This window comes from Cottoperca gobio, chromosome 11, assembly GCF_900634415.1.
Source record: "Cottoperca gobio chromosome 11, fCotGob3.1, whole genome shotgun sequence".
In the NCBI taxonomy this organism is placed as follows: Eukaryota; Metazoa; Chordata; class Actinopteri; order Perciformes; family Bovichtidae; genus Cottoperca; species Cottoperca gobio.
In genome coordinates, this window is record NC_041365.1 from 16352790 (window position 1) to 16377154 (window position 24365).

Below are 24365 nucleotides of genomic sequence, written 5' to 3' on the forward strand. Positions count from 1 at the left end.
CACTGTTATTACGCATCAGTGGCTGTAATCTGTGTGCTGAAGCAGCCTGGCTTTGAAAAGGTCACCAGGCACTCAGGAAACCATATTTCCACTTAACAGACTCCATTAAGCAACATTTTCAGACTCTTGAATCCCCAATTGACCCTTTCCAAACGAAGCTCAGGCGTCGCTGAAATTCACACAAGGTTCAGGGAACATCGCTTTCTGTTCAGACAGCAGTTCGTCCGTGGCGGTGAGCTCCTCCAGCTCTGTAGTGAAGGGGTCGGTGCTCTCCACCATCGACGTGTCCTTGACCGCGCTGTACGTGAGCGCCACGCTGTAGGCGGTGGGCTTATCTGAGCCTTTCCTGCCGCAGCGGCAGATCTTGCGGAAAGCGGCGCGGAACTTCTGAGACATAGGCGTTGTAGATGACCGGGTTGATGGCGCTGTTGAGGTAGATGCAGATCCGGCAGAAAAGCAGGAACCAGTTGTCCAAGTAGGCTGGGTCCAGGAAGGAGTTGACCACCACCAGAGTGCGGTATGGCATCCAGAGCGTGGCGAACAAGATCACCACTACAGCCAGCATCTTGGTCACCTGCAGGGGGCGACAAGCAGAAATATGAGAACTGTTGCTGCAATAAAACTCCCAGAGAAGTGGACAGATCGATACTAAATAAAAAGAACTACATACAAATAAATTATTTCTCTTTAAGATGTTTTGTAAGGCTGCCGTCTCTTTCTTGATACTGTGAGTCGATTAATCGGTCGCTTTGGTCTTAGTTGACTAAGATTTCTTTAGTCAATTAATCTTTTTTCTTTTGGTAAACACAATCGGTAATCAATTACTCGACAAATATCGTCGACTAAGATGACTAACTAACTCATGTTGAGTTCAAAGACAACTGAAGTGTAAAGGCAATTCATTTTTTTAATCCACAATGAGGAAGTTTTGGCCATTTGTGATCTCAGTTGTTAAAGGGTAAGAAGAGATCCCACATGTAACAAAACTAACTGCGTCGTACCCCTAGAGATAATTTAAGTTAATTAAAGGACCTACAAAATCTACAAAGGTTTTGATAATCATTTTTTTGTATTCTATAAGACATTTTACATCTGAATATGTAAACATTGAGACACGTTGTAGACCAAACGTGAAATCGATTAATGGAGCGAACAATCGGCAGATTAATCCATAATGAAATGATTGTTAGCTGCAGCACTATTATTCTTTTATTCTTTTGTTTATTCATTCATTTTTTGGTAATTTGTTGAATCAGAGCATGTTAAAAAATGTTTCCTGAAAGATGATTGGGAGGTTACCAATAGATTTTGAGTTTATGTGGAAAATGCAAATGACATTTTTTCTACAATTTTCTTCAATTTAGTGGATTTTTTGTTGAATTGTTTTGCCTCCTCATCAAGACTTTATTTATTCATTTAGTTTGCAAATTAGTTAAATGTTTTTTTTGTAAGCATGTACAGAGGTGGAAGAAGTATTTAAACTGTGTACATAAATTGATCTGGCAATACCACACTGTACAAATCCTGCATTAAAATCATTAAGTAAAAGTATGTAATTATCGTTGTCTAAATATAGCCTACTGAGATTATCAAAAGTAAAAACACAAAAAATATTTTAGTAATGCATTCATGTGTGAGCAGCATTTAACTCTTGTAGTTGGTGGAAGTGGAGATAATATGATTTATTCTGTAATAATCTTCATATTTTTTAATCTGATGTGATCACATCTTTTGTGTAAACTCTTAATTGTGAGGCTATAGCTCCTAAATACTCAGGTAAAGTACCACATATTTGCACTTGTGTAAATGTACTCAGATCAGCAGCGTTGTATTGTTTTAAGATGAGGAACACACCTGTCTGCGGGAGGTCGCGGTGGAGCTGGAGTGACGGGAGTTCTTGCAGCTGGTTTTCTTGATGTTGCTCTGGTTGTTGAGTCCGTTCTTCTTCTTGTCTTTGGGGTTGGAGGGAAGCGGGTTCAGGAAGAGGATCCTGGCGATGAGTCCGTACAACACCGCGGACAGCAGCAGCGGCAACACGAAAAAGACTCCGAAATCAAAGAAATAAATGGGCAAATAAAACTTCCTGGGGACTCTGTACCCGCACATGATGATGGTGATGTTGTCGTACACCAGCTCCTGGATGTCTGACAGGTAGAACCACATCACACAGTACAAAGAAGTAAAAGCCCAGACGCACAAAATTATCTTTTTGGCTCTGGAGAGGGTGCACAGAAACTGAGCTTTAATCGGATGACAGATGGCGATGTATCTCTCTATGGTGAAGGATGTTATGGAGCAAGAGGAGGCGTTGATCCCGAGATACTGAAAGTAGGTGATGCAGAGGCACCCATAGTGGCCAAACACCCAGCATCCAAAGATGCTCTCTGTGATTGTGGGTAAACCAGCCGCTGACAGCACCATCAGATCAGCAACCGCCAAACTCACCAGGTAGCAGTTGGTTGGAGTCCTCATGTGTTTGGTAGTGAGCACCACCAGGATGACCATAACGTTTCCAACGACTCCTAAAGCGCAAATGACGAAGAGCAGCAAACTACTTATCACTTTGTACTGGATGCTGTGGGCCGTCCAAAGCCCCAAAGTGTGGTTCATCTCTGGAGCTGTAGTAAAGTTTTCCATCTTGATGTTTTAGCTCAAATTTACGAGCACACAGGTTTTACGCGCGACAGAAGCGAGAGATCAATCAACTCTGCAGGTCCGGGAAAAGTGTATGTCGATTTCAAAAAGCTCAGAATTGCACCCAGCCGTGTGTCGCACATGAAACTACCATAATGTGACAAAGAGCTGCTCGGACTCCGGTGTAACGCCGCGGTCGTGTTGTGCGTAAAAAGCGATGCGTCGCCGTGTTCTCGTCAGAACAAAGTGTGTGTCGGGCAGATGGCGGTTTGGTTTTGAGCCTTGCTCTTGGCACGAGCTCTCATTACGCATGCGAGGCGATTAGCCCATCATTACATTTTCAGCACCAGACCTCCCCATCAACAAAGCTGCTCAAACTCCAAAATGTAACAACATATTTGTGACTTTCTGTTATTCTGATCTGATTAGCGTATTATTTACAGAAGAACGGAAATCAGTGTTAATACAGGTGCCTCTTATTCTATCTCTGTAGTCTCTGGACCGATGATCTGCATATTCAAAGCAATTTCAACCTTAAAATCAGAATTCAGTTTGTAAAATTTCTACAATCTCCCCTCTGATGGGCAGCTCTTCTCAACAGGCTGCCACTTTATTAAAGTAGGCTGCATTAAGGAATGAACTGCAGTCATCTGTAACATGGAGCTGATCAATAGTTGCATGCCTTTAGGTGAAGCTACAGGCAGTTTCTCATGGGTGGATTTTTTTTTTTTTTTTTGGACGATGGCAGGAGTCATTACATAATTCTAAATCATTTTAGAGATATATATGTTCTATGTTACGTTTCCAAATGATATGCTGATTAGACTTCAAGCAGTCTTCATCACAGTCTTGGATCTTGTAGACCAGACACCTAAAAGAAAGTCCTATTTTATTAATTATAATTTTTATCTTAATATTGGACTCCCCATATGAAAAAAATGAAATCCACTGGAAAATAATTGGCTAAAATATAGTCAAATTTATATATATGGAGTCCTACAAATAAATGGAATCAGCCTATAAAACACCAACCGTATACTGTATGTGTTTTACATGTTCAAGTCCATAGTCTCAAAATCCCAGAAAGCAACAGGACATGACCTCAGCGATTAAGATACAAAAAGAAAGGTATAGATGGAAGGAAGAAAGTATCAAGAACAGTGGAGATTTATGCAAAATATTAAACTGTTTTGCATTTGATAATTTTACACTCTGTTTTATATGCTGCAACACTTTCTGTCCAATTTACACCATCACATATGACACACGTCTTTATAATATCATACTTTGCAGCTCCTTTATGCACTTAGTAAAGAGTCGTCCTAAAACACATTTAGTTAAAGAAAATCTTCCCGATACACAATGTGCTTATAGCAACATTGTGTAAGTACCAACTGCTGCCAAAATATGAGTCCGCACTGACATTAATTAGAGTTTCAGCACCTCACTATATGCCAACAGTTCCTGCTGTACTGCACACTTAATCAACTGATTCCACCGAACAAGAACCCAACTCTGTATATTTTTCTACGTGGGGTCGTGATGCTGAAATATGAAAGTCGTATTCTTTTGTGCAGCCAACATGAAAAGCACAAGATCTGCAATGACCTGTTCCAGCTGCCATGTTGTCCGACAACATGGGAATCTGCAGTTGCCTGTTATCTTCACAACAGTGTGGAGGTGGAAACTCTCCTCCACACCAACTGTGCACATTCTCCAGGAACTGAGCTGAGAGTGGTGAAGATCACGCCAACACACACACACACACACACACACACACACACACACACACACTCTCACACACACACACACACACACACACACACACACACACACACACACACACACACACACACACACACACACACTCTCACACTTTATTCACGCAATTGTGCTGCGAGCACTGAAGCTGCTAGCCGTCCATCCAGAGCAACAGGTGGACGGGATGACAGGGGATTATATAATAATGGTCGCCCCCCCATTTTTCTCCCATGATTCCCTTTATCTCTCAGCTGTGAAGACAGAGTCTGTTTAAGATCACTTTCTTCTGTGCATCTTTGTTCTTTTTCACAGGTTCATGTAAAGGACTTTATGTTAGTTTCTGATTTTAATGTAATTAGGATTCTACTGTCTATACTGTAGAGTGGGAAGGTTAACAATGTGGATTTAAGAAGCCGCTTTTGTGCCAACTTGGCAGTAAAATGGTATACATTCAGATTTCAGCCATCTGTCAGCCTTTTATCACTGAGTTACAGATATACAGTAAGAGGATACTGTCATGTCTCTCTACTGTTCACATATTCATGATGGAATCAATGGTAATCATCAGACTTATGGTTGTTTTACATATAAAGCTCATATACAGTTCCGCCTGGCTTGAATACATTATTGAAATCACAGCAGCAGTGCAGAAAGAAAAAGTGGAAGGAAATAAGAGAAAGAGTTTTACTGCCACCCGAAGGACACACCTGAGAAGCATGCAGACTGACAATTACACATTTATAAATCTGATTGAGTAGTAAGGAGCTGAAAACAATACATATCTCAACATGGTAATCATCATTTCTTCAAGGAATAACATTTATTAATTCAACCCTGTTTGAATGTCTCATCTTTCAAGTAGAATATAGTCATAAGGTTGTTATGACAGGAAAATGTAACTGACCCCACTCTGGAGTTCTACTGTTTTTAGTGGCCATAATCCTGGAGAGACTAGTGAGATATGTAAAAAAAAAACAAAAAAAAAAACTGAATTGCCTAAATCGATGCAGCAGATTGTGTTTAATTGTGTTTCTGTTATAGTTAGAAAGAGGGAAAGAAACAGAGGAGACAAATGTGCAGCTCTGTGTGGTTTCAACCTGAAGCCAGCAGCGTGAACATGTTGTCCCCCCAGCTTCAGGACCTGATGATGCCCACGGACCATTACCTTTGACAATAACTAAAACAGTCAGTGCCATGCTTCTGCTGTGCTTCACTAACAGTCAACACAAGTACTGCTTAGGTCTGACAAAAAAACAACCACACCATACAAATGGCAGCAGAGGAGAGATTATGATATCCTCTGCGGGTACTTCATGAATATGGATAGAGCCTGATGATATTGTGCAGCATTTACGGGCCTAACATATATCTCAGTGTGCGTGCATCTCTTCCCAAAGAGCTATAAAGCATAAAACGTGTCCGTTCCTTTGAGTTATACCGCCAGTTACACAACGTGCACAGCAATTGAACACATACGCTTACTCCTATATTCTTCGGTAAGTAAAAAAAAAAGCTTAAAAAAAGAAAAGATTGCTTTTGCATTTCTCCAGACATTTATTTGTTCTGCATAATAACTCAGCAAAAGCACAACAGGGCTTTAAAATGTGGAATGACCTTTGGCCGCTCTGATTTACTGAGACGGTGGCAGGTTGTTTTAAAGGAAGTCAGTCCGAGTGGAATGAGACCCAAATGGCTGTCAACCTCACACACACACACACACACACACACACACACACAAAGTGCCCGCTGCTCCGACCCTGACCCGGCCCTGACCTCCCTCTGTTAATGGTAAGTACCCTTGGGGTCCAGTCCATAACCTCCCCTGACAGAAAGCATTACTTCTGCTGATCAGACAGCTCTCTGTCTCCTTCACCTCCTACCACCTGCTCCCTCACAGGGCAGCAGGCAGAAGGCGGAGTTTGTTCAGGTGCAGCTTCCAGGTGTGACGGCGTGGAGGTACGAGCGAGTGACGGCGCATTTAGGAGTGAAAATCACATTCTCAATTCAGAAAAATCTAACCAAGAATTTAATGGTGGAAAACACGCATTGAAATGTAACCTACGGTTTCAAAAGAGTACATTTAACATTCATGAAATGTTTTGAATTGAATTATTTTGATTATTAGTCATGCTCAGAGTTTGCATTACCACATAATAAGAAGATGTCTTTAATCAGATGTAAATCTGTTCTTGCAGTTTTGCATGTTCACTGAAGACTATTTATCTTTTTAATATCTATTTATTTTTAGCAATTATTTTTATTTATTTGATCTCTTACTATATTTTGCACAACGTGGCTTAAGGAGATGCTTCTCTGTTTCGTTGTTTTATACAATGACAATAAAGGAACAAACTGCAGTTGATGCAAAATAATATTAATCTGTATTTATTAAATGCCTCTCCAGCTCAGAGCAGAGCTGCATCATATGTACAATAATATCAATAAGTAGGATCTAAATATGAGAGGGGCTTATCGGAGTCAGGTTCTCTTTGGGACAGGGTAACAGATTTATTCTGACATTTGCAATGATATTGTTATTTTAGCTCTCCTTATTTTTGTATTTTCCTTCATTTCTTCACGTGCTTTTGGATTTCAGGATTGTTTTAGTTTTTTTATGTGGAATGTCTTCAATGTGTTTGTCTTCTAACACCTCGAGAACATTGTTGGACACAAGAGTTTTCACTTTAACATATCGTCCTTTGGATATTTTTGTTTCTTTGTCTGATAATCCATAAATCAGTCAATCAAAGACACTTGTTTTGAGAAAAATCATTACAAGACAAACAAACTGTAAATAGAAAATTGTGTGCAATCAGTAGATGTTCACCTTCAAGACACAGATATGACTTTGGAAAGCTTGATTCAAATATTTTGAATCAGTTTCTTTTATTTTCCTTCAAATTGAAACACGAGGAAGAAAGAAGAAAGATCGAGAGAAACAAAATCTTTTGTGCAGCATTCAGTCCGAGCCAGGCTGAGGCGCCACAGTGCAGAAATCTGATGCCAAAATTGTTGCTCATGTGACAGGATTACAATATCTGTGGTTTCAAAGTATCTTATACTTCTGTTATTGAATTATTGTTTTTAATGTACAAAGTGTAAATGATGCTTTTGTTTGTAGGTTGAGAATGAACTGTGAACCTGCAGCTTGTCAGACAGCATGGAGGAAGAGTTCTTATAGAAAAAACATGGACATTTGAACAATATGATCATTTATTATGATCGAAAGCTCCAGAACAGCTACTAAATGGACCTTGTCGTTATATTTTCTCTTGAGACAGTTTCACACTTTACAGCAAAACATGATGTCTATTGTGCGAGGATAATAAATATTAGAAAGCCTCAATACTTTAAAAGCTGGATGTTCTCCAGTCTTCTCCCTGAAAAGCTCAAGTGGTCCATAAAGTAAAGTTTAAAGGCTGCCAAAACACAAATCAGCTGAAATATATTTTCCTATGGTTGCTGTATTCTTTTGGGACAGTGAAGCACAGTAACATTGTTGTTGGAGAACCTCTCCACACTTTGCTAGAGAGAGAAAAGAGGTTACAGTAAAAATGTTATATATTTTTTCATAACGGAATCTCAATAAATATGATACAATGATATCCCCTTCCTGTCCAGTAAAAACCATGTATCTCCAGGTGTGTTGATTTTGAATTTTCTTGATAAAGAAAAGATGAAGTGTTTCTTTATGTGTTGAGAAAGTTCTCCTACTTCTTCAGCTAAATTAAGTCTTTAAAAGCCTCTTGGATCAGCTGGAGAATGCTTCGTCACAAAGCTGAAAACTGTTTGTCTGAGAAACTCATGAAAAGTTGACTTTTTAGAGATACGTGTTTCTCACAGGACAGAGACAAAGATACAGACGTGTGATGACTCTATAGAATATGATGCAGTGTGTAGATTAAACTACTAACATGTGATGATTTTATAGAATATGATGCAGTGTGTAGATTAAACTACTAACATATGATGACTATAGAATATGATGCAGTGTGTAGATTAAACTACCAACATATGATGACTATAGAATATGATGCAGTGTGTAGATTAAACTACTAACATATGATGACTCTATATAATATGATGCAGTGTGTAGATTAAACTACTAACATATGATGATTTTATAGAATATGATGCAGTGTGTAGATTAAACTACCAACATATGATGACTATAGAATATGATGCAGTGTGTAGATTAAACTACTAACATATGATGACTATAGAATATGATGCAGTGTGTAGATTAAACTACCAACATATGATGACTATAGAATATGATGCAGTGTGTAGATTAAACTACTAACATATGATGACTATAGAATATGATGCAGTGTGTAGATTAAACTACCAACATATGATGACTATAGAATATGATGCAGTGTGTAGATTAAACTACTAACATATGATGACTCTATAGAATATGATGCAGTGTGTAGATTAAACTACCAACATGTGATGATTTTATAGAATATGATGCAGTGTGTAGATTAAACTACCAACATGTGATAATTTTATAGAATATGATGCAGTGTGTAGATTAAACTACTAACATATGATGACTATAGAATATGATGCAGTGTGTAGATTAAACTACCAACATGTGATGACTCTATATAATATGATGCAGTGTGTAGATTAAACTACTAACATATGATGACTCTATAGAATATGATGCAGTGTGTAGATTAAACTACTGACATATGATGACTATAGAATATGATGCAGTGTGTAGATTAAACTACTAGCATGTGATGACTCTATATAATATGATGCAGTGTATAGATTAAACTACTAACATATGATGACTATAGAATATGATGCAGTGTGTAGATTAAACTACTAACATATGATGACTCTATAGAATATGATGCAGTGTGTAGATTAAACTACCAACATATGATGACTCTATAGAATATGATGCAGTGTGTAGATTAAACTACTAACATATGATGACTCTATATAATATGATGCAGTGTGTAGATTAAACTACTGACATATGATGACTCTATAGAATATGATGCAGTGTGTAGATTAAACTACTGACATATGATGACTCTATAGAATATGATGCAGTGTGTAGATTAAACTACTGACATTGATGACTCTATAGAATATGATGCAGTGTGTAGATTAAACTACTGACATATGATCTATAGAATATGATGCAGTGTGTAGATTAAACTACTGACATATGATGACTATAGAATATGATGCAGTGTGTAGATTAAACTACTAACATATGATGACTCTATAGAATATGATGCAGTGTGTAGATTAAACTACTAACATATGATGACTCTATAGAATATGATGCAGTGTGTAGATTAAACTACTAACATGGGATGACTATAGAATATGATGCAGTGTGTAGATTAAACTACCAACATATGATGACTCTATATAATATGATGCAGTGAGTAGATTAAACTACTGACATATGATGACTCTATATAATATGATGCAGTGAGTAGATTAAACTACTAACATGTGATGACTCTATATAATATGATGCAGTGAGTAGATTAAACTACTAACATATGATGACTCTATAGAATATGATGCAGTGAGTAGATTAAACTACTGACATATGATGACTCTATATAATATGATGCAGTGAGTAGATTAAACTACTAACATGTGATGACTCTATAATAATATGATGCAGTGAGTAGATTAAACTACTAACATATGATGACTCTAATATTGATTCAGTGTGTAGATTAAACTAACGACATATGATGACTACATATAATATGATGCGTGATGACTATTACACTACTACCATGTTTGATGACTTTCCTATTATATGATGCCGTGAGTTAGATTAAACTACTACACCTATGATAACTCTATATAATATGATGCAGTGTGTAGATTTAAACTACTGACATATGATGACTCATAGACATATGATGCACTGTGTAGATTAAACTACCAACATATGATGACTCTATAGAATATGATGCAGTGTGTAGAATTAAACTACTAACATATGAGGACTATATGAATATGATTGGCAGTGTGTAGAATTAAACTACTGACCATATGATGACTATAGAATATAATGCAGTGTGTATGATTAAACTACAACAATATGATGACTCTATGAATATTATGCACTGTGTAGGATTAAACTACCAACATTTATTACTCTATATAATTGATGCAGTTGTAGATTAAAACTACGAACATATGAGAGATCATAGATAGGATGCAGTGTGTTAGATTAAACTACCAACCTCTTATAACTCTATATAATATGATGCAGGTGTAGATTTAAACTACTACATATTAATAACTCCTATTAATATGATGCAGTGTTTGTAGATTAAACTACTAACATATGATGACTCTTATAATATGATGCAATGTGTAGATTAAACTACTAACATGTGATGACTCTATATAATATGATGCAATGTGTAGATTAAACTACTAACATGTGATGATTTTATAGAATATGATGCAGTGTGTAGATTAAACTACCAATAGGATGTAAAGGAGTTAAAATGAGCTCAACGTTCAACATCTACAGCAGTAACATGCAACATATACATTAATGCAGCGGTGATATTAATCCAGAAACATTATATATAATAATAAAACACTGACAGGGAACATTTTACTGCACAATGAATATTTTATAATACTTTTATTTTAAGTGGATTCTTTTCTGAGCTTGTATAGTGTTGGACAACATAACAATCGTCACAGATCTAACATTCATTTATTAATATTTATAACATTTGACATCTGTACATTTGTACTGCATCACATTTTTAAATGTGTTAATTTAATTAAACCTTTTTTTAAATGCCACTAACGCTGTTTTCATTACAGCTTTTATTTATTTACAGACAACTTAAAGTTCTTCTAATTTACACAACAGCTTCTTCACATCTGATGTTAAATAATAAGTGATTTATTAACCATTGTTAAAACACCATGGTTTTCATGTTTTACGCTCAGTGTAACTCGTTGCAAGCTATTACCAACACTTTCATTTCACAATGTCCTGGTTTTGAAACAGGATTTGTCTGAATTCTACAAAACTGCAAGCAAATACAAACTTCTCATAAATATGATGCAGCAACTGTTTAGACAATCTGGCGCAAGAAAAAACAACAAAACATAACTTGGCCTGTTTTCTCCTGTGCAAGCTGAAACAAAACTTCCCTCCCTCGACAGATTTTGAACAAGCATCTGCAGCAGAAAGTTTACTTATGTTGTTCCAAAAACCTAGAATTTGAATCTGGAACGTGTCCAATAATTGATGGCTGAACTCAAATGTATGTTTGTTGGAAGATGGAGATGTTTGATGGATTATCAGTGAAATGAAAAAGGAGTGTTCAGTCTCCTCTTGTGTCAGTAGTTCAGCTGCACTTCTGCTGTCAGGGCTAATGTTTGTTTGTTGTTCTATGATTTACCTGTTTGAACCTCATCCAAAATAACTTTTAAGATGGGCTGAGTGATCGCGGAGAGAAATAAGACGACTCAGCTCAGCTTGACTCAGCTCTTATGATTAGTGACCACAAGACATGAACCATCCAGCAGACGCGAGTGTGTGTGTGTGTTTATCTCCACTCTGTCCACTCAAAGTCGTCCTCCCTCCCCTGCTGAAAGGCCGTCTGACTCAGTCTTGTCTTCCTGTACGCCTGCTCTGCTGTGTCCTAGTCTAACCTTGGACCTGCGTCTCTGCCTCTGCTGCTGCTGGCTACCCATCAGCTATTCTTAGCTTTACTTGTGCTCTGGCTTCACAGCAGATCTGTCAGTGTAAAATGCCACACTTCGCCGGATGGCGTAAATAAAACGGGCCCTGCTGGTTGGGAGCAGCTCTGGAGGAAATGACAAATCACTTTAGATCATAAACAACAGAGCAGCAGGGTTACTCCAAAAAAGAAACAGCCTGGATGTTTCCTCCGACCGTGATGGAGCAGAATATTTGCAGGCGGCCATCTCATTACGTCTCTCAGTGGATCGTTTTTATTTTACTGCAGAGCTGCACTTAAAGTCCCGGTTAGACAGATGAATTTACCCTGTTTTTCTGTTTACTGCCTGGGGGATGTGGTTGCATGGGGAGATAAGGTTAAAGACACAAATATCCCAGGAGACCACATCACTACCAAAACATGTGCTGTGAGCCGCAGAGAGACTTCAGCTGAATAACTGCTTCCTGCTTTTTTCAAAGGCGCTGGTGGCAGTTTGTGCAGGTGTAGAGAGGGATGCATCTTTAATCCCAGTCTCAGTTTGTATTCTTTTAAAGGGGACAGATTACGAAAACTCACTTTTTCAGTGCTTTTGCGCATACATTTGGATGTCTGGAGTGCTTACCAAAACAAACTATGAACTAAGACACACCAGTCAGTTTTTTTGTGGGCTCCTCTGTCAAAAAACATGGATTTCAACAAGCATTCTCTCTCATTTCCAGCAGGGGGGGACTCAACTCGTTGCAAAAAGAAGTCTGGTTGTATAGAAGTCTATGAGAAAATGATCCTACTTCTCACTTGATTTATTACCTCAGTAAATATTTTCCTAATGAGATTATGTTCTCAATCGTTTCAAGTCCTCAATGCAGCATGATGTTGATGATTATTTTGTAAATTATGTCCCATTCAGAGTAAAATACACGATAAAGCAGCTTTAGGGCGGGGTTAGCTTGTGATTTAGCAGTGTTGTCCTTGAACCTTTCACTGTGTTTTCAGTTCATTGTTTTGGTCACTTAACAATGTCTTCAGCGTTCAGTTGTCATCTTGTATCACTTCTGGTTGCTGAAAAACAAGATAGGGACGACCAAAATGCTAAATTCGCCATGGGCGGGTGGGTGTTGTCACGGTGATTACGTCCACTTCCTATATACAGTCAATGTCACCCATCTGAGTATCACCACCCACCAACTACCCTTGCAGAGACGCACCATATCATTTTCTAGAAAGCCAATTAGAGCCAAGCGTTTCAGACAGAGGGTGAATACAGACGGACAGTTTGAAAAATTTTTAAAGTTATTTGACCATTTAAAGGCCCTGTCACACAGTTCTCTATGGCAGAAACATGCCGGCGTATATGAAAAGTAGCTCAAAATTTGAGTCCAAATACGTCCAACTTTTCCACAGCGGTGTTGTTTACATATACATAATGAATACATAACGAATTATTATACGTATGTCAAACCTATTGATAGCGTATCACTTACTTATACAAAACGTATCAGAGCGTCTGGACAACGGAGCTGGAAAAGTGCCATTTGGTTCACGTCATGCTGATGCTGGAGAACGCTAGAATGTACTCTTGTCTCAGCCTCTCAGCATCTTCCATGCTCTCTGATGATGGGTGGATGTGTTCATCAAGACGTGCTGTGAAGAAGTGAGGATGAGCTACTCACAGGGACCCTACTTACTATATTCAAACCCCAATAAGCTCCCAAAACGCTAGCTGAACGCTAACTGTACTGTAGAAACACGTTTAATAAGTTACTCCGTCGTCAGGCATCATCTTAACATAGGTTACAAATAGGTTATCCACTCGTTATCAATATATTGGCTGTAGGGTTCACCGTCAGCCGACGTAGCCTATATCTAACGTACCTCTAACGTAGTCACATACTGTATTCACGTAGGTATTTACCTACTATATTTACGTAGGTAAGTATTCACGTACGTATTCCGTATTCACGTATGTGTAACGTAACGTAGCGTCTGCATAACTTATGAAGCACACGTCGGGTACGTCCGGTAATTTTGAACATGCTCAAAACATCAGTGTTCAACAACGCACCCCAGCGTAACACAGCGAGCTCTTAACGAATACTACTTATACCTTACCTTATATCAACGTACACCAGCGTAACACAGCGAGCTCTTAACGAATACTACTTATACCTTACCTTATATCAACGTACACCAGCGTGTTGCCGATATTTTGTATACGCCATGTTTTTGTATGAGTTATGCATCCGTTGGGCATTCGTCTGATACATATATATATAAGTAAGTGATACTCTATCAATCGGTTAGACATGCGTATCTGTATATGTTCACTTTTCCGATCCGATGAAAAGTTGGATGTATTTGGACTCTGACAGATCTTCATATACGGCAGCATACGTTTCTGTCATACGGATATGTGTGACAGGGCCTTAAGCAAGAAAACATGTTCTAGTAGAAAATAATAACCTGGAAATGAACATGATATGTCCCCTTTTAATCAGATCAGTATATAAATATATGTGTTCGGAATTGATTTGCACAATTAGTACGATCAAATATGTACTTTTATAGGCTACATACTATTTTCAATTTCTGGTTCCACATTAAACTAATAAACCAACATTTTGTCCTCAACCTTCAGCTGCAGTTTGGCATGTGGACCATGTTTACGTGCCATGTTTAGCATTGGTCTGATGACAGTAGCCCCTTCAGGCCACTCTGTGTGTGTGTGTGTGTGTGTGTGTGTGTGTATGTGTGCGTGCGTGCGTGCATGCGTGCGTGCATGTGTGTGTGTGTGTAGAGGTTATGAAAGTATGCGTGAGTCTTTCGGCATTAATGTTGCATCATTGTGTTTATAATATGAGTCAGCAAGAAATGAATGTCTAACAAAGAATATTATGTAAGACTTTAAATCCCTTTATTTAGCATATGAACATTTTCTAAGTGTTTATTAATGTAATACTAAAGTGTCTGACAACAACTTCCCCTGTGTGGAAATATTTTATATTATTACAATTTAGTTTTATCATATTGTCCAGAGAAGTTTAGTTGTTGACAAATATATTAATAAATGCTAATATCTGCTTCTAAACATATTATAGTGTGTGATAAATATTTTATTAAAGGTTTATATCCTGCTTATGGATGCTAAATATTGGCATCTAAAGTAGAGTATTGCTGAATATAACAATAGATTAGGATTGGCAGGTTTTAATAATCACAGTATCATATATGATAATGTTAAAAGCTTTTATCTTGACTGTGTAACACTCAACAAATATGAGATCTGAGCTCACTGATATCTTCCGACATGTACACCCTGATGCATTGTTTCTGATCCATCGCTCACTCAATCAATAAATCAATGATTCCTTTTTTACAAATCTTTATTTAGATTTTCTTTTTTAAATGGTTAATTTTCTTAAAACTCTTAACACAAAGTCGAGACATCATTTCCTGCAAAATGAAAGCAATACATTTAAAACTAGATCATGAAATCAAAACATTGACTTTTTGCAACCAAAACACAATAAACTATAAAACTGTTTATTCTTCCTAACCCTGCATCTTAAAGTTTTTCACCTACTGTGAAAACAACACAACGCCGTAGGACAGATGTACAGTAAACAGTGAACAGACTGTGGGCTGCGTGTACAGTACAGCAAAGAAGGAGAGAAACTTTAACTGTGTCAGACAGATACTGCCTGCAGTGGCATATCAAACCTTGGATATCGCCCACATCAGTATGACCGCGTCTCCTGTACTGCCTGGGGAGAAGGCATGTTTGCTTGGAGCTCATGCATCTTCCATCGCCGGGGCTGAAGAGAACTTTTTCAGGAGATATGAAAGAAATCTGCATGCTCTATGAACCTGCTCAAGAAACGGCTGTAATGTAACGGTGTAATGTCTTTGCTCCCCTCCAGTCTTCTCTTTTCAAATCCTAACCCGCAGTGATGCAGCCTGTGTAACACTCATATCACATTCTAATTTAACTTGTTTAATACATTTGAAAGTAATGAAAAGCAGTCTTGTACCCATATACAGTATATGGGGGGGCCTGTTACACATTAGACTGTTGAACAAACCATGGGCATTAAAACGCTGCTATAACAACCTCAGCTCAGCATCTAAATTATTCAATTCAAACTTTATTTCAGACTCACAAGAAAAAGAAAATAAGAAGTCTCATTCATGTGTCGGATATCTCACCAGCGTTTTCTGAGCCTGGATGAACACCGAGAGCAGCTCTTCCTCGGGCTGGTAACAGCGTCTAAGATGCTGACTCATCCAAGTGATAAAATTATACATCAGCAGTGGAAGAAGCGCCTCACATGTAAGAACACCGGAGAACGGTCGACTGGCACGATGCCATCTGGGAACCTGAAGACACCTCATTGCATCGTCGTGAGCCACGAGGAGCCTCCCCGTACCAGATGAGCTGTTTACATGGGTCAGCAGAAAGCAACTAAATAATGAAGGTTTCACATTGACAGGAGACATACTGACCGTGTGAAGCAACACATTGTCATGAGCATATAGTTTACAACACTGTCACTAAATATCTCTGGCATCATTCAAATAATCAGTGAGAAAATGGCCAAGGTATTTGATTTCCTTGCACGTCCTGAGAGGAACATCGCACCCTGAACACTGTTTAAAATGTTATTGTGCACTGTAGCGTTAACATTCCCTTTTATTGGATTAAAGAGGTCTCGACCAAATCATGAACACAGCCAACACAAAGGTTAAGACAGGGTTTTCCACACACTTGTTCACATACTGTAGTGGAGTCATAGTGCTCCGGCTTTGATTTAAAAAATATGAAAAGCTATTCAAATTTTAGTGTTTGCAAATGTGAGGGGAGTGTGAGGCCCATTGTTGGTGTGGCATTTTGATTCATGTGCCTTCACAGTAACTTGCTGTGCCTAATGTAGAGAAGTGTGTGGTCTGTGTCGCAAAAAGAGAATGCTTGGAGTTTTGCAGACTTTAAGTGAAGAGAGATTCAGTTCAGTCCAAAATCAAACATACATATTTTCCTGTGGATTGTCTTGAGTAACCACGTCATGATGTATTGAAACAAACATTGCTGTTGAGTTTTTAAAATGTATTATTTTGGTGCTTTGAGCACCACAAGCCGAGTGCTTCTTGTTCCATCATATTGGAGAGAAGATTGTCCCTTTAAAAAAAGATTCTATATGAATCAATCATTTAGTCGATCAGCAATAGAAGGATGCCAAATTCTACGTAAGATATTTTGTTTTAGTGTCACACTTATGAACTCTGTGCTGGACCCTCTGCAGACTGCACGTCTGTCTGCTGTCTCTCTACATCTTTCTTCCTCTTTCAGAAATGTTAAAGCCCCCCTGAAGCTCCTTCACACTCTTGTTATTCTTCCGGACCGCTAAATGTACAGCAATCAGAGCGTACAGCGTGTGTCGAGTACCCGTAAGCATCAGGGGTGGTTGATCTTATTAAACAAAGGAAATGACCTTGAATGGTGGAGCATTGAAGCGCTTTGTAATCATAACCTTTGGCTAAGTATAGCCTACATATGCTCCAGTGCTCTGCAGAGACAGCGCAAGCTGGAGGATTTCTATAAGGGGTTCAAGAAGTGGAATGTCCCTATTCCTGCATATAGTGCCTACCATTTAAAAACCTTGTGACGCCAATTTTTCCTCATATTTTAATCTTTTAAATTCAGTCGAGGGATGAAATTGTCCTCCTGGTGGTCAGAAAACTATTGTCATTCATGTATTTGCTAACCCTCTGTTAAACTTCTGGATACAAGATGATGGTGAAGCTGTTGTGTTTGTCAGTTCCTGGAGAGCTGCCACTTTGTAGATACTAGCAGAACTGAATGTACAGGATTTGACATGGTTTGATTGAATATTAAAGTTTCTTCCAGCTGCACAGTGCTCCCTCTGAAAATGAGCCAGTCAGGGAAAATATTTGGAAACCCTCATTTTAAAGGAGGAGAATCCCTTTTTCTGGACTCAGATCAGTTTCTTTGTTGCAATAATATTGTTTGAACGCATATTGTACCGATAATGACGTTGAACATGTTCCCAGAAAGACGGCTGTTCCAGGGATTAATCAGACCGTGCTGTTGAGGACGCTGTTTTGCTTAAATGCTGTTGAGCACACTGAGATTATGTCATCTGTATTTTTTTCTGGGAAATTATAAGGTTTAGTAAACTGGTGGCGGAGTGATTCTTGTATTTTACACCCATTATATTTAAAGGAACAGTTCGACATTTTGGGGAATTCATTTATTCACTTTCTTGCTGAGCGTTAGATGGGAAGATCGAAACCACTCTTTTTTCTGTTCGCTCATTAGAAGTTACAGCCAGACGCTGGTTAGCTTAGCTTAGCATAAAGACTGAAAAGAGGGGGAAACAGCTAGCCTCCCTGACGAATAAACAAATAAATAAACAAATCAATTTATATACTATTTATTGACATTTCCAACTGCAGACATGATGATTAATTATAGGCCAAAAAAAAGCCTTATTTGACTTATTAACCACGTTAGTTGCTTAGTTATATGTAAAACAATGCTGGCCAATCAGTCCACCACTTTGATCTTACCTGTAAAATCAGAACAATATTTGTATGTATTGTCATAATATTTAGTACAGACATTCATAGTACCCATAGGATGTGCCCCAGTGACTTTAGTGAATCCCCAGACTTGCTAGCGCCACCATGAGGTTGATATTTGTGGTTTTGAGTGAAACGTCTCAACAACTGTTGCATAGATTGTCATATAATTTAGTCCAGACATTCCTGTCCCACCCATGATTAACTTAAACTTTGGTTATTCCTTCCTTTTTCATCATCCATCATCACATACCATTTTAATTTCTCCAACACTTTGGTTTATTAGCTGTACTTTATGTTCAGCACTACCTTCATAACTCATTTGCATTTACCTGCAGTCGTTCTGTTTATTAGAAAGTGAGAAAATCATGGCTTCACCACTGAATGGCTCCCCAGCTAGATATAATTATCATAACCTGGCAACCCAAAAGTTGTTGGTGTATAAATAATAAAGCATTTATTAACTATTAGTCCAGCCATCAGTGCTGATATGATGAAGTGGTACAGTAATGTGAGACACCTCACATTGCAGAGTGTGCCGCCTGCAGACTCATCTGATTAGTGTGCATGTTCCGGGGAACTGAAGTTGGTTCGGTAATAAGCATTAAAAGGCGGTCTGCCGGAGCCCAGTCCGTGGGAGGGGTCTGCCAAACCTTTCCCTCTAATTGACCAGGGAGCAGAAGCAGCCGGTGATGCGAGCAGCCACAGACGGGGAGAGAGGTACTCAGCAGACCGCGTTTTGTTGCTTAATAACCGGTTATTGAAACATATTAGGTTGAATTAGATTCATTAACGTGTCGCATGGTTACTAAGTGTTTTGGAGCAGCGGTTTGTGAGCCAGAAAAGGCAAAAGATAAAGAGTTACTGAGCAATGCAAATGGCATTATGGCATGGTAGGTTGTCTTGGGAATAATTTAAGACTTGCTTAGCTGTACTTTAAAATGCTTGCGGTGCACCCAGGAGAAATATGCGTGTAGCTTTTGCTTGTGCAAATACTTCAGGCACGTATATAAAGTGGCTTGCAGCGACAAAGCTTGCAAAAATAAATAAATCAATAAAGTCATTTCAGTTAGTTTATATTTCTTATTTTCTCTTTTTTTATGTTTTGCGGGCAGAGACGGACGCATGGGATTGACACAACGGGAAACCCAGCCCCATGCTCAAATGGCTGATCTGGAACTGTTTTACTTTGATCACCACGATCCGAGAGACGCCTCCCTCGTTTTAAATCAGCAAAGAGTCAACGAGTCGCTTCACCCGGGCGGAGGAGAGGGTTCAGCACCATGGACAGAGACCCGGAGAGCTGCGCGTCCGGAGGAGGAAACCGAAACATGTTTCACCTGCAAACACCGAGCTGAGCAAGAGGATGATGATGTTCAGCTGATCGGGACAAGTCCACAAACATACAGGCTGACTCAGAGCTCCTTGAGTGAACTGTACGAGGAGGAGGTGGTGGAGGAGGAGGAGGAGGAGGAGGAGGACATCCCGGAACTTTACTTGCTGTCCGACGACGACCTCTCCTCTGAGGGCTCGGGGAAGTCTGTGGATTACGGCTTCATCATCGCCGTAACATGTCTGGTGACTGGCATCTCTTTGGTCGCAATATCCTACACGGTCCCCAGGGACGTCCGGGCGGACCCGGACAGTGTATCCGCCCGGGAGATGGAGCGGCTGGAGAGGGAGAAAGCCAGGGTGGGGGCCCATCTGGACCGGTGTGTCATAGCGGGACTGAGCCTGCTCACCCTCGGGGGTGTGCTGCTCTCCACCCTGCTCATGATCTCCATGTGGAAAGGGGAGATGATGAGGAGGAAAGCCTTTGCTTATTCCAAACACGCAGCTAAATTGTACGGCTCCATCAATTTGAGAGCAGGCTCCAGCCCAACTCGAGAATCCTGCTCACATTTGTCAGTGGCTGATGAGGATTTAGAAGTGCTCAGTTGAATTTATGGACAGGACAAGCGGAAATAACTCAGAAAAAAGTATTTAGGAAATCCTGGTAGTGCTGTCCTCTAATCGGGAGTGTAGTGGGGGTTTAATTCCTTTTTTTCTTCTAATAGCTACGTTTTGTTGACATGGACAATTTTAAAGGACATGTTCTCATTTTTTTCAAGTCTGTCTTAATGCAATACTCACATGCCCTTATGCACACTGACAGAGTTTTTCTTTACTGTAATGCTTCCTTCCATCTGTACTGGCCCTGAACAGATCCAGTGCTAATCCAATATCAATGTAAGTGATTGGGGAGAAGATCCACAGTCCTGTGTTTGAGTATAAATGCATTTTAAAGTTCCATTGCAAATATATGAGGGTTTAAAAGTTGGATTTGCAGGAGTTCAGGCCACAAACAGGTCTGTAATAAAACAACATGAGGGGCTTGGTTGGTGGGGGATCCATGACCCATGAGTTTGAAGTAGTGCTGGGCGATATCGATATTATATCGATATTGTAATATGAGTCTAAATATCGTTTTAGATTTTGGATATGTTTCGTCTTTCCCTGGTTTTAAAGACTGCATTCCAGTAAAGTGATGTCATTTTCTGGACTTACTGTTCTCGCTGTTTTATTATTTGCCTTTATCCACTAATACTCTTGTAATAGAAAGACTTGATTTGACTAACTCAGACTACGAAAGCCTCATATTAACTTCAAATCAACTTAAAAATGCATTATTTACACAGAAAGATGACTGTGGATGTTGTCCCCTACAACAAACGATTGTATCGACCCCTTCACAGCCAGCAGGGACAAGGGGAATTACAGAAACCAATAACTCTTCTTAGTGCATACAACTTAGCATTGTAGTAAGATTTGCACTCAAACATTAAGTTCAAAGTAAAACAGTACATGATGACGAGCTGTACATGATGAGTATGTATTTTTTTTTACAGCTACAAGATGAAATATACTTTCCTGAAATATATATTTTGTTTACATTGTGGGATGGTGGTTTGCCTTATGATGATCTCTGACCCACCTTTTGGTTTAGCTCTGCATCCCTGCGTCTAATGATGCCCCTGTTTCAGTGGAGTGATGTCTACATGCCAGTGCAGAGTCGTATGTTTAGAGGTGTGTGCCATGGGGAAATCAAACCTAAAGCAAGAAGCGGTGTCACTGCTGCTGCCTACATTTTCCACCAAACAGCACTTCACTGAAACTGTGCCGATGTGATTTACAAAAAGAAATGTGCATTAATCTGTGTTGAACCCCATATAAATTCTGTTTAATACAATTGTGATGTGCTGAAGAGATGCTTGTGTTTGCTTGCTTAAACGCAGATAGTAATACCACAGGATGTGCAATTAGATTTTGTGGTTGAGCACCGATCTCGGGGAAGCTCAGTTTACACCAAATACACTTGGGAGTTTTGACTGCAGATGTTCAAAAGCATACAGAGAGCGAGAGAATCAACAAACCCCCTGGGGGAAAAGCTCTCCTGGTAATTGCTGTTATACTTAATTGCTCGTGGGAGGCCTGTGAATCAGTGGAAAAAAGATCCCAGAGCATTTTAACAACTGCCTCAATCAAGCTCGCTTAACTCGCTCATCAACAACCAAAGCGTCCCAGCTGGAATACTGTAGTGAAATGTTACATTGCATTGAAGGAGTGGGAAGTAATGGATTGCCTGCTCTGACAGAAGATGCTGTGAATCAACAATTGTATCCCCTGCTTGTACTGTGCTGTGCAGCCTCTGTAATTGGAAGTGCTTAAGGCCGGCAGGATCACATTATCCTCCACACGACCTTCGCTCCCTCTCTGCTCGTTAATGTGGGGAAAAATGGTGAAATCAGCCGACCACTTAGTGAAATATTCAGTTGATTTCTAATGCTGATCTGTAGAGTTTACATCGCAGGTGTCTGGGAAAGGAAAAGTTACTTTGTGCTGAAGTGTTGAACCTGATTCACCTGCTTTCAGTTGGGGATTTCTTACATATCCCAGATTACTTTTTTTTCTCCAGTCATTAGAGAGAACAGCTGCAAGCTTCTTGTTGCATTAAGTCTGTGATATTGGACTGTGTGGTATAGCATAGTAATAGCAAGTGAGTGACTAACATGTAAGTCAGCCTTCTAACTCAAAAGTCTAATTCAAAATGATGCAGCCTCCAGAGAACATTGACATCAACACTTTTTACTGCTGAGGAGTGAGATAATTGGAGGTTGGCTGTAACCATGATGGAAATGTTTAATTCTGACATAATATTGTTTCAGTTTTTGGGGAATTAGAGCCGACACAATGGTCCCTGGAAATAAAATAATTACCTTTTTTAACAACTTGAAGTAGCTTTAAGGTTTTTCTTTACCCCATTTAATTAACTGGAAACTTGATAAAACATTCTAAACACCATTTGGTGGTTGTAATGCATTTAATCTCACTTTATTATGCTGGGAATATCTTTGACAAGTGCTGTCTCCAAGTTCAAGAATGAACTTTTAATATTTACCCAAAAACTTGTTTTCAAATGGAAAAGATTTAAGATTTGTGACTCAAGGTTAAAATAAGAAAACTCCTCATTTATAAAATAATAGTAAAAAAAAAAAGCTTTATGTCCTGAACCACACCTAGTTCTGGATCTGGATCCTGAAATACAAACAAAGAGGCAGCGAGCACAGAACATAGAGACCCCTGGTGGAGCAGAGGGCTCGTCACAATGTATATTCTGTTGCCAGGAAACAGGAAGTCACTGAGCGGTGGCGAACATCACTTCAAGTACTTTCAGCTGTAAAAGTAGATATGCATTTGTTCTTTTTATATCAGCATACATGGAGAAATACGAGTGCTTCAGAGTATTTATTCAGTTTAAAATGACCTTACGGATGTTAATATAATCATGTAGGTTAATGTTATGAGCATTAATATTTTGAAATGTTTTGATTATTTTTACGTTAATATTACAGCATTTTCATCAAGTGTCCAATCAGATTTGCCAACCTTATTACCTCTTCTTTCTCTTCAGCTCATATATTAGAAAACTAATGTGAGCTTTGTGTGCTGCCTCGTTTGAGTTATGCATCAGTAACACCTGGCAGGTAGTGTAGATATTTAGTAACAATTAAGTAAGAACTAGTTTGTGTGGTGCAACTTGTTTTAATTTAGTGATGTGTAAATATCCACTTATTAGCTCTTACAGATTTAAATTAGATAATGAGCTGGTACAAACAGCAGCATTGTTTGCGAGGTGTGATCAAGGTCTGATTAACAATGGTGTTCCCATGGTAACGTAATTAAACAAAGAATCAACAGCTGTTGTCAGACTCTCGGCACAACGCACAAACTCAGACCTCTCATGGGAAATCTGGCTTTGGCAAATCCCAGGTAGAAAACAATGTACTAGCAATTAACTTAGCATACTAATTATATATCATTAGTGCTACTAAAGATTTAATAAAATACATTCAGGTGTATTTGATTGCATAGTTTGAGACACTATTAAGATGCATTTAAATATACCTAATTACATTTATTTCTTCTTCTTCTTCTACTTTTTTTACTCAAAGTATATTTGAATCCACTTTTCAGATAACTATTAATAGACTTATAATATTCATGAAATATATTTATAATACATTTTGAATATAATTTATTAGAATTTGGAATGACAGTCAAGTTCACGGAAAATTAAATTGAAACAAAGTTGGAATAAAGTGTATTTTTTTTTTAAAGTACTGATTT

General features: G+C 38.8%; 2 protein-coding genes across 2 annotated transcripts; one reads left to right on the forward strand and one right to left on the reverse strand.

Moving 5' to 3' along the window:
- On the reverse strand, positions 1 to 2863 carry trhrb (thyrotropin-releasing hormone receptor b). The gene is given in 3 exon segments (XM_029443775.1): positions 1 to 396; positions 398 to 574; positions 1855 to 2863. Coding segments are annotated over 3 exon segments (1197 nt in total). The 5' UTR covers positions 2638 to 2863; the 3' UTR covers positions 1 to 159.
- A 13426-nt stretch (positions 2864 to 16289) lies between these two features.
- LOC115016064 (transmembrane protein 74) lies at positions 16290 to 22930 on the forward strand. The gene is made up of 3 exons (XM_029443727.1): positions 16290 to 16524; positions 19301 to 19418; positions 19814 to 22930. Exons 1-3 carry the CDS (start codon positions 16290 to 16292, stop codon positions 20637 to 20639), a joined length of 1179 nt encoding a protein of 392 aa, XP_029299587.1. The 3' UTR covers positions 20640 to 22930.
- Positions 22931 to 24365: the final 1435 nt, after the last annotated feature.

Coding starts and splice junctions, on each gene's coding strand:
- LOC115016064 (XM_029443727.1), top strand. CDS start 16,290: ATGTGTCGGATATCTCACCAGCGTTTTCTGAGCCTGGATGAACACCGA. Junction 16,525..19,300: donor GAGCCACGAGGAGCCTCCCC/GTACCAGATGAG, acceptor TTCGGTAATAAG/CATTAAAAGGCGGTCTGCCG. Junction 19,419..19,813: donor AGCCACAGACGGGGAGAGAG/GTACTCAGCAGA, acceptor TTTTGCGGGCAG/AGACGGACGCATGGGATTGA.